Source organism: Panthera uncia (genome assembly GCF_023721935.1).
Source record: "Panthera uncia isolate 11264 chromosome D3 unlocalized genomic scaffold, Puncia_PCG_1.0 HiC_scaffold_8, whole genome shotgun sequence".
NCBI lineage: Eukaryota > Metazoa > Chordata > Mammalia > Carnivora > Felidae > Panthera > Panthera uncia.
Window position 1 is genome coordinate 70,190,429 of NW_026057586.1, and position 11,522 is coordinate 70,201,950.

At 40.5% G+C, this 11,522-nt stretch overlaps 2 protein-coding genes across 6 annotated transcripts in view; one reads left to right on the plus strand and one right to left on the minus strand.

Annotated features, from left to right (window-relative positions):
* MORC2 (MORC family CW-type zinc finger 2) overlaps window positions 1-10,659 on the minus strand; it is a 40,061-nt gene extending 29,402 nt beyond the window's left edge. For 2 of the 5 annotated variants that reach the window (XM_049619014.1, XM_049619012.1), the window contains exons 1-2: window positions 9,116-10,659; window positions 1,912-1,965 (exon numbers count right to left, since the gene is read on the minus strand). In XM_049619014.1, the coding sequence (XP_049474971.1) occupies window positions 1,912-1,965; window positions 9,116-9,183 (122 nt within the window). In that variant the 5' untranslated portion in view covers window positions 9,184-10,659. The remainder of the gene's footprint in view (window positions 1-1,911; window positions 1,966-9,115) is intronic. The other 3 variants (XM_049619011.1, XM_049619010.1, XM_049619013.1) reach the window with 2 other exon arrangements.
* An 18-nt stretch (window positions 10,660-10,677) lies between these two features.
* Window positions 10,678-11,522, plus strand: TUG1 (taurine up-regulated 1; the record flags this gene model as incomplete). Its single annotated transcript, XM_049619578.1, has 1 exon — window positions 10,678-11,522. A coding segment is annotated over one exon (465 nt), but the record flags the coding sequence as incomplete, so codon positions are not given.

Sequence of the window (11,522 nt, forward strand, 5' to 3'; positions counted from 1 at the left end):
AAATCAGGTCTCACAGTATACACACTACAGTCAACATACTAATTCACAAGCCCATAATCTTATCCTAACCTAAAAGGAAGTTGGGGCACTCCATCAGACTCCAACCATTAGCTGAAATAACAAGTTCAGTCATCAAGAGCAGCTTGAAGGTAATCTAGTCCAATTCTGCCAACTGCAGACAAGGAAAATGAGGCACGGAGAGTTTCATCAGTTTTATTTTATTTTTTTAATTTTTAAAGGTTTTTTATTATTTGGAGAAAGAGAGAGAGAGAGAGAGAGAGAGAGAGAGAGAGAAAGCACAAGTAGGGGAGGGGCAGAGAAAGGAGACACAGAATCCGAAGCAGGCTCCAAGCTCTGAGCTGTCAGTACAGAGCCCAATGCGGGGCTTGAACCCACAAACCGTGAGATCATGACCTGAGCCAAAGTCAGACACTCAACCGACTGAGCCACCCAGGTACCCTAAGTTTCATCAGTTTTAAGTGGGGGAAAAAAAAAAAACCCACTCAAGTCCATTCAGTTCTATATGTACCTATTCCTAAAAACATAAAAACATTTTCAAATATGAGAAAAATTAGCAAAATGTGTGCATGAACAGGAACATATACTCCTAGGAATCTCCAATTCACCATAGGATATAAAAAAAGACAGTCTGCCACAACACACCATGGTCTCACAAAGCTAATAAGTGGCAAAGTCATAGTTCCATTAAGCTACAGCATTTTTAAATTGAATACAAAAATTATGACTCAACCAGGATTGAAACAAAATGGAACTTTTCTGGTTAAACAACTTATTAACAAGCACACTTTCATGAACAGTCCAGTGAATAACAATAAAAGTAATAATAGCATAGATTTATAGTATAGATATAGATACAAACAGAAAATTACCCAGCAGCTCATTAACTAGGGGTCTGTTTAGAAAGTACTTCTACTCTCAGGGCACCTAGGTGGCTCAGTCAGTTAGGCATCTGACTCTTAAGTTTGGTCCAGGTCATGATCTCCCAGTTTGTGGGATTGAGCCTCACGTCAGTCTCCACAATGACAGCACGGAGCCTGCTTGGGATTTTCTCTCTCTCTCTCTCTCTCTCTCTCTCTCTCTCTCTCTCTCTCTCCTCTTCCCCTGCTCATGTGCACATGCACATATGCATTCTCTCTCTCAAAATAAATTAACTAATTAAAAAAAATGGAAGTACTCTATTCTTAATTCTTACCCTCTTCCTTCATTAGTCATCAACACTTGCTCAATAAGCAATGTGTCTGAATTTTATGTCTGCATTCAGAAACAAAACTGAGAGAATATTTTCATAATTATGAACAGAATCATGATTTGGATGTTCCTATTTGTTTATCTTTGAGGCAACCTTAACTTTCTAGTCTTGCACAGTAATATTTATAGACTTCCATCACTAAGAACTCAATATAACACAGTGCTGAATACTTTCTTCCAAACACAGCTACTAATAACAGAAGATACTTTGATCAACTAGAGTCAATTAAATATACATTTTAGGAACACACCCTGGCATAATTTTAAAGACTTTAGATGGTGTACATTTTTGGTAACACAAATTAAATAAGATCTTGTCTGTCCCATTACCTTGATTGCTAAATTCCTATCTTAATTCCTTGCATTTCACTGCAATTATCTTGCTCTAATACACAAGGGAAGATAACTTGGAAGGTCATAAGTTCACTATTTTTAGGACAAGCAATGGGTAAATTAAAGTTAATCAAGTAAAGTAGAAGTATCAACTAACACGCTATTAAAAATACTTTTGGGGTAAGAGGCCTCTTAGGAGGGAATGCAGCTGCTTACAGAACTGTCTCCTTCCTAAGTCTTCAGAAAACAATAGTCACAAGGACCCAAAAAGTTTTCAAGCACAGCCTGTATGCCTAAAAGACTACATACCTTGCATTATCAACCAGTTCAGCAAGAGCACCAAACAAGAATTCATGAGTAGTTCTGAAATGATAAATACTAAGAATCAGCAAAAGAATTACAGAATTGAACTATGACACCTAATAAGTCAAGGTTATAAAATATTAAAAAGTTTTTAGAAAATCTAAAATTGCCATTTGCATTGTCACTTTACACTACTGAAATTTCCCCACAACTTGAAACCTTTAAGAGTTGCTAAGCCCCCTCAAATGTTAATCTATTAAATCTTGCTGTCTACTCATGTCTATTCTTACTATGTTAAGAAACCCACTTTGAAGCATTAAGATTCCTATGTGTATATACTATTTTAAAAGCAGCATTTTCCATTACTCATGTTCTGTCTAGAAAAATGTCTGTATTTTATTTTTAATTGCCTTAACCAGCTATCAGTTTCCGCATATCTCTAAGCATGCTCAAAGGGTGACTTGCTAACATTCTGCTTTATCAGTACTTGTGTATTATCTATTGGTAAAAGAAGAAAACCCATTTGCTTTTGTGCAGTTTATAAGCAAAGTATTCCATTTGAAAGTGAGGAGAAAGGAGAGGATAATCTATTTCCTGACTTTCCAATTCTAGCCAAAAACAGCTTTCTCCACATTAAAGAAGGGAATCCAAGACCCTGTTGAACAATTCCTCTTAGGAAGACAATAGCGTGGTGTGTTCTAAGGTCCCTGTTAGCCCCTTCAAGGTCATCTCTCTTCCAGGAGGCTGCTCAAAGTTGGGTTAGATAAATACACAATTACCATTATTATTCATAACTCAATAAATATGTGTGCCTAAGATGCATCCTTAAATTACTTCTCCACTTACACTCTCTTTGTGCTATTTTCCATAATAGTCCTCTTTAGGTATAAGAGTAAAATGCGTCCCCCTAGAAACCTTGACTTTTGATTAAAGAAAATGTAAAATCATTAACCTAAGTACATTACCATCATCAATTTTTCAAAAATACACAAATTATACCCATTGATATATTTTTTTTTTTTTTGGTATAACTGTTGTAGCCATTAAAGTGAAAATTTCTAAAAATTTAGAATGAAATATACCAAAATTAAATAACCAGTGTCCAGGATCTCTGATCACTTACTATATCATGTAAAACTTAAAACAAATTGTAAAATATTTGCTTATAAAATAAACACCCAAAGCTGAACTGTCCAGAAACCCTGGTTTCCCCTCAAGTAAACCTACAAATTTTTGCAACTACAAATTTTGAATTAAAACTGTTACTAAAAGGAAAAAAAAAATATTGGAATTTTAGGAAGAACTTTTCCCCCGTGAGATCAGTGATTATATCTGTTGCTAATCCAAGATGGCATCAATAAATAGGTCTTAGTAAAAAGTAGAAATTTATCTCCAATTCACTTAGAAAATAGAGTTCAAATTCTTCTGACCAAAATCCAATCCTTAATTATTTTACATGAAAAGAAAAACAATTTCAGGGGCACCTGGGTGGCTCAGTCAGTTAAGCATCAGACATCAGCTCAGATCATGATCTTGATGCCCATGGGTTTGAGCCCTGCCATCAGGCTGTGTTGACAGCTCAGAGCCTGGAGCCTGCTTAGGACTCTGTGTCTCCCTCTCTCTCTGCCCTTCCCCCACTGGCGCTCTCTCTCTAAACTAAATAACCATTAAAAAAAATTTTTTTAAAGAAAAACAATTTCTATGAAAAAAACACCTGCATAAAACATATGTATCTTTAGTTAAAAATATTTAAGTTTCTAGAATCATCTTAAATTCTTCAAATTATCATCTGAAGAAACAAAGAAGTATTCTGTAGATTACTACACTAAAGAAATAGAAATGTTAGAAAATTAAAGGTGATTTACTAAAGGTAATATAATTTAAAAGTGAATCTAACATTTGCTCTCAAGCTTTCAGTCATTTTCCTGTCTGAATAGAAGTAGCTAAAAACTTAACAAAGTGAGTTACTCTCCATCCTCAAAATTTTTTTTAATTTTGAGGATTGTTATATAAAATAACAAATTCTATTGCAATACTTATTTCAATAAAAAGTTATACTTTAATATAGTCAAGGAAATTCAGAAATAAAACTCCTGTAAACCAAAAAAACCCAAACAAACAAACAGAACAACCATAAGAATGGGACTACAATTTATATGCAGGAATCTCTGGAATACATCAAAGAATCAAGAACTGGCCTTTGGTAGTGAAAACAGTGAATATGAATAGTCTTCAAAACTTATTCTAATACCCTTTACTATCAGGGCAAAGAAATCACAAACAGAAATGGTGACCATAGGGGCACCTGGGTGGCTCAGTCGATTAGGCGTCAGCTCAGGTCATGACCTCGCGGTTTGTGAGTTCAAGCTCCACATCAGGCTCTATGCTGACAACTCAGAGCCTAGAGCCTGTTTAGGATTCTGTGGCTCTCTCTCTCTCTCTCTCTGCCCCTCCCTTGCTTGCTCACTGCCTCTCTCTCTCTCTCTCTCAAAAATGAATAAACATTAAAAAAAATTAAAAAAAAGAAATGGTGACTGCTTCTCAGCAATACATATTTCTGATTGCTTCACATGAAAACTGCTTCACATGAAAATGAGAGACATTCAGAATTCAAGATCTCAACAGGGCAAGGACAAAGTATCTCTGGCTAAGTTTTCACTGCTTTCTACACGACGTTTAGAAATGTGCCTTGTATATTTAGAATTTAAAGAAAACATTCCAAATGGCTTTTGTTGTTCCACATAGTATCAATGCTGTTCCACACGTAACTATTTCAGACAAGTTAACAAATATCTTTAAAATGTAACCAAGGGAGGGGCACTTGGGTGGCTCAGTCAGTTAAGTGTCAGACTCATCAGCTCAGGTCATGATCTCATGGTTCATGGGATTGAGCCCTACATTGGGCTCTGTGCTGACAGCACGGAGCCTGCTCGGGATCCTCTTTCTCCCTCTCTCTCTACTCCTCCCCTGACTAGCTTGTGTGCGCACACACACACACACACACACACACACACATTCCCTCTCGAAATAAATAGACATTTTTTTTTAAAAAAATAAAGTGGGAGCTCCTGGGTGGCTCAATCAGTTAAGCATCTGACTTCGGCTCAGGTCATGATCTCATGGTCCATGAGTTTGAGCCCCATGTCGGGCTCTGTGCTGACAGCTCAGAGCCTGGAGCCTGCTTTGGATTCTGTGTCTCCCTCTTTCTGCTCCTCCTCCGCTCACACACACGTGTGCTCTCTCCCTCTCAAAAATAAACATTAAAAAAATAAGAAAATTTAAAAAGTGTAGCTGAGGGGTATTATTGTGATGTATACTGACACATCACAAAAGGGGCCTTTTGTGACAACTGCTGGGAAAGTCAGAGACAACACACATCTCTTCTCCAGACCTTCAACTGATTGATTAATGGGTCCTACTAACAAATTCTAAAATCAGAGTTCTAAATGTTTTTTAAAATCAGAAGAATCAAAAACATACTGACTACATAAGTTCTCTCCTTTTTTCAAATAATATCCAAAGAGGCACACTCATTGCTTGCTAGCATTTGAAACAGATATCTGAGCAAGTATCAAAGAAAATTATTTTCACAGATGTAAAGATTCTTTGCATGTTATCAAAGAAAGGTCAACCATCTGGAAAAAGACAAGGATTTTTAACAAACTCTCACTTTCAAGTGATCTTGGCTTTTATGCCATTTGTGCCATGATCAAAATAGTTTTGCAGCTCAGCATTTCCAGTGACAAATTCACGGGTAAATCTACTCATTACATACGGAATATGGTGTCCCTATTTATATTCAGCCTGAATTTAAACCAATAGATTATCCACAAGTCTATCATACAGTGATAGCTTCTGCTGTGTTCTTGGAGATGTTGACAACAGTTAATTGCCTTAACTGCTAGAAAATAAAGCTGAGAAACTAGAGCAACAATTTTTACATTCAAATAGCTTTAATATATTTAGAGCGTGAACCCACATTTCAACAGGATTTTAAGTCCCCCAAACTATTAAGTCACTAGAGGTGACAGGTTCCTCTATGTTCATTCACTACGTATATAAATAAAACAAACCAAAGTATCATATGGCCAAGATAATTTATCAAATGTGCCAAGAGGAAAAGACATGGAAAGCAGTCATCTTATACTTAAGCATCCTGCTCTCTCAGACCACTTAGCAGTACTGCAAACAGTGACATAAGACACGCATCTTGTCACAAAGGAACATCACTACCATCACTATATCTGGAGTCTAGCACCTAGATTGCCATGAACTTTTTACTAACAGTCACAAAACCCACCACTAAAGACCAGTAACTGTATAAAACTCCTTTTATTCAAAAACTCTTATCATTTCGTAATTGCAACACCCAGTATTAAAAGGAAATAACCAAGACTAAGACTTTCATGTTATGAAAATTTTGCAGGCCTGCTTTAAACCTTAATGCTGATGTAACCAATAACCATCAACACTTACCACAGACATCATACAAAAAAAAAAAAAAAAAAAATTCAAGACAGATGTTTACTGTCTCCAGTAAATGCTCCTAAGAATGTATCTGTCTAATGAATACCACCAAACAGCAACTTGCTACCATATTGACCAACTTGTGGTTTATATAAATCATACAGTGAATAAACAATAATCACCATCTATTCAATGATCATCATGTACCATGTATGAGCTAATTACTTTATAAACATTATTTAACATACTCCTCATAAACACTGTCAGATTAGCTCCATTTTATAGATGAAGAAACAGAGGCTCAGGGAAATCAATCTGCCCAAAAACTCAACCAGGAAGCAGTCAAATCCAAGCTTGGCTGGCTCCCAAGCCTATGCATGCTCTCTCCATTGCACCACACTGATTTCTATCCTTCTAGTCTGCCTGTGTTCCACCTGCAAGTCTACGTTACACGGGAGGTAAGCAAAGGGCCATACCTTACATAATTCACAATATGGCAATATTGTAGATGTCAGACACTCTATAATGGTTTTGTGTTTTAAAAATTGTAAAAGAACAAAGGAGAAGGTACTCTAAGAAAAATCTTCCCATTTCTGATGGTGACCTTGCATCACTTAACACAGAGAAGATCAATCTACCATCATAAGGAGTAACAAGTCACGGCTGAGGAAAATTTAAACATTTGTTTCCTCTAGAAATGAATTTCTAGTCACATTACCGTGATAAATAAATCTTCAAACTGGTTACAAACCAACTTATCTTGGTATTCCAGGGTTCATATTTTCTTCTGGCAGGATTAGATACATCCTAAAGTATACAACTTCAAAGGTGTGATCCAGATTAGAAAATCTAGAGCTTCCAAAATGATACATTCAACCCTCAAATGTTCATGCAAGCAGGTGGTTCCAAGTCAATATGGGAAAGTCAAATTCACAGAGAATTCTCCAGTTGTATTTTAAACAAGTGACTTAACTAGAATTTTATTCTATACCTTAGTTCTGTTCACCTATTGTTAATAAGTTATAAAATGGCAATATAAGAGTATTCCAGAACCTCAAATTAAAAAATTTGAGATAAACTAAAATTGAATAGACTTTCAAAGTAGGAAGTAAACCCTTTGCTTTATAAGAAAACAAGCCCTTAAAAGTATACTCGACTAGAGTTAGTACTGCCTGATAGCTAAAAACACTAACCATTATGGCCAGGTAAAACTTATTGCCTTAAATCTTGATGCCTTAAACCTGCCACTTAGCAGATGTGTAACTTCTGGCATGTTACTCTGAGCCCAGTTTCCTCAAATGCAAAATAGGAATAATCCTTACTCCAGCAAGGTTACTATAAGGATTATTTTACACATTTAAAAGTGACTGGCAAGAAGCAATTAATTGTTGTTACTATTATTATCAAAAAGTCTTTGGGGAAGCTCTTCCAAGATTATCATATAGTCTTGTCATTCCAAATTTGGCCCCTCATTCCACAATTCAGAACTGAAGTAACCAATTATTAAATACAATCACCGGTGAACATCTAAGTGGCCTTCAAATGTTTGTTCTTAAACACAATTCAAATATAAAAAAGGATACTGAGGGTCTTGCCCAAGACGTTATTAATTAGCTAAATAAGCATCACCAACCTATCTAAGTGGGCTTCAGATTCATCTTCCGTAGCATGAGACTTCGCCTCTCAGGCCTACAGTACCCACTCTAAAACCAGTTCTAGTTCGCTAATAAGCTTCCTAAACAAAAAATAAAACCAGACTATCACCATTTGGCAATTCACTACTCAAAACTTTTATTTACTTGATAGGAAAAAAAGCAAAAAAAATTACAGACGTCATAACATGTTGCCCTTTCCCATAAAAAGCTAAAAATTATTTTACTGTTACTAGATGTTTGAAGTCTATCATCTCAACCCTCAAAGCGGTTCTTCAGATCTCTGAGCCATTCATGTAGCTGCTCATCACCTCTGCAAATACTAAAATGGTAGAATACTTACCTTCATCTCAAAAGTGATGAATGAATGTATTAGAACACTAAGTAGTTATGACCCCACTGAATTACTTCCAAGAGAGTGGCATAACAGTTAACCCTGAAACATTCCAGATCAACACGGAATAATGATAATCTCCTAATGAGCTCAAACATAAACACCATATGTGTTCTGTGATTTGCACACATTTTGGGGAAAGGCTACTTAAATTATGGGTTTAAACAAGTTGCTATTTTCTGCCTAGCACATAAAAATTTCATTGGAATTAGGGACGAATTTCCCAGGAAGATAAAGCCAACTGTTTGCTGACAACAAAAATTAGTAATTTCTTCTCACAAGTTGTCATTTAAAGATCTTCATTCTTTTCTTTTTCTTGTTAGGAAAAAAAAGACTTGTTATAACCCAACTGTTTTGGCTGTTGTCACTAAAAAGAAAGTCGATATGAGAATAGTCCAACTCCTGGGGATCCAAAGAACAGCACTTGTTGGATTCCTATCAAACACCTCAATATATTGACTTCAAATAACTAAAATTTGCATTTGATCAAATAAATTTTGATCCAACAAATGAAGATTGTATTCTTCTGGATTAGGAACAAATATCTCACTTATCTCAGTTCTTCAATACAGAGCTCAAGACTCATCCAGTGATACATCCCAAAAAGTAAAAAAAGCAGAATTTTCTGGGAAAATGATTTTCGTATTATCAAGGAATGAGTTATCAGTGACCTCAGTGGCACCTAAAGGATACTTACGAATTTGTATGTAGATATTCAAAGGTTAGCTGAGCTCGATTCAGACTGCTGTAATTTGTGAAAGCCATGAGTGCGGTGAGGTCTCCAGTCCTTCACCCACTAACTGGGAACTATAACTTTATAATGGAATAGATTTTCCAGGATTCCTCCCAGTAAAGGTTTGGTTAAGTCTGTGCTCCTTACTGTTAAACAAGGTTAACTGGTGTCTATCCAAAATATATTGAAAGAGATGTCTAAAACTACAATTGATCTCTCCAAGCTTTTTTATCTTCTTAATGACTATGATGTAATATTTTGAAGAAAACTATGTCATAGATTTGTAGTCTTAAGCTTTAGTTTAAGTTGCGATAGCTCAAGGAGTCGAATGTGGATGGTCTTGGAGTAGACAGTATTGGACTTGAGAGGTTTTATTACTGCTCCATCTTCACGTTCTTCGAGCTTTTTTGTTCCTCTAAATTTCCGGCCAGGAAATTTATCAATCCGGAAAGCTACCACCTTCTGTCATAAAACTGGACAGCCACCCATGTCTTCACCAAAGATCCTGTGATTCTTAAAGAGGCCCCAGGCTGGCGGCCACGAAGTCGACGGAGTGCATATGGCGTTAGTTCCCGCTTCCTTCACCACCTCCCAACTGAAGTCTCCTAATCACTGACGCTGACGGCGACGGCGACGGCGATTTCCGTTTCGAAAGCCCAGACCAGACCTAGCTTGTGGTCCCGTCGCAATCTCCTCAGGGTAGTGGGTCAAATTACCTCACACTGACCCACAAAAACGCCTCAGAATTGACCCGCCCAAATCACCTCAGGCGGGCAGCGCCCCTCCCCCACTTCCCTCAGACAGAGGCCTCCGGCTCTCACGCCCTTCCAGGGCCTCAGTCCCGAGGCCGCCGCCTCCTCCTCCTCACAGAGAGGAGTTAGTCCCAGCTTTCAAGGCCCGGATCGAGGGCAGGGTGGCGAGCGCAGCACCCGACCCGGCGTTGCCGGGTGCTCAAAGCTGCCTTTGTCCCTCCCCACGGAATTGGAACCCAACAACCGCAGCGCGCTCTTGGAACCATGTGCTGCCTCCGCCTCCGCCGCTGCCGCCGCCGCGAGACCAGCCGCCCACGCGCCGCGCTGGATGAGATGACAGGACTCAACACCACAGAATTCGGCGTTTATAGGTGTTCTGCCGCCCCTGCCGCAGCCGCCACAGCCACCTCAGCCACTGCTTTGTCTCCGCTGGAGCACACAACCCGAGCCACCTCGCGCACTCCCCGACGCCCCAAGCCCCCGAGGCCTCCGCGGTGCATTAGGCCAATCACAGAGCCACAGCTCCTCCCGCCCCCGCCCTGATGCGACGCCTCCTGATTGGTGGGTAGCGTGTCTCCACGTGACCGGATCTTGTTAGCCGGGCCCGCCCCTGTCACGTGAGAGCGCGCGCCTCTCTTCCTGCTTTCATGACCCTCTCCGCCATTTAAAGAAACAGTACCGGGGGCGGGCCGAGCGACGCAGCCGGGACGGTAGCTGCGGCGCGGACCGGAGGAGCCATCTTGTCTCGTCGCCGGGGAGTCAGGCCCCTAACTCGAAGACGCCCTGGCGCGCCCTCCCCCCCTCCCCGGTCTGGTAGGGCGAAGGAGCGGGCGCGCGGTCGATCGAGCGATCGGTTGGCGGCTCTTTCTCCTGCTCTGGCATCCAGCTCTTGGGGCGCAGGCCCGGCCGCCGCGGCGCGCGCCCGGTGGCCGTTGGCGCTCGCGCCGCGTCTTTCTTCTCGTACGCAGAACTCGGGCGGCGGCCTATGCGTTTGCGATTCGACGAGGAGTCGTCCGGGTGGTTGGCGGCGGCGGGCAGCTGCTCCGCCCCGCTCCCGGGGAGGCGGCGGCGGCGGCGGGATTTGGCGCGGCCGGGGAGGCGGGGGTGGCCGGGGCCGGCGTGGAGGCCTGGCGCCACCCTTCGGGGCCTGCAAGGACCCAGTTGGGGGGGCAAGAGGGGGCTGGGGGATGGTTGGTGGTGGGCTTTCTACTTTGTCTTTTCCTCCTCATGCCCCCTTAGTGAGGGGCGGGAGCTTTGGCGGCAGCTCCGGGGCGGGGAGACAAGCCCCGGAGTCGGAAGAGCTGGGTTTGCTTCCGGGCCTAGCCACCAGCTGGTCGAGTGACCTTAGGCAAATCACTCTGTAATTTGTCAGCGCCTCAGTTTCCTCCTCTGCCTATCAATGTTTGTAGGGTTGAAAGCGCTTTGTAAACTATAAAGCGTCGCTGTACGTAAGGGATGATTATTGTTTGTAATGGGGTTTTTTTTGAGTTGTAAGAAAAGTTAGCAATTGCCCAGTTCTTGGATTTTGAACCTGGGAACCTTGGATTGGAGTTGGAAGCCCCCAAGTTCCCCCGGAATTGTATGCAGAAATAGTGGGAGTGTGCATTTGGGGGAATGAG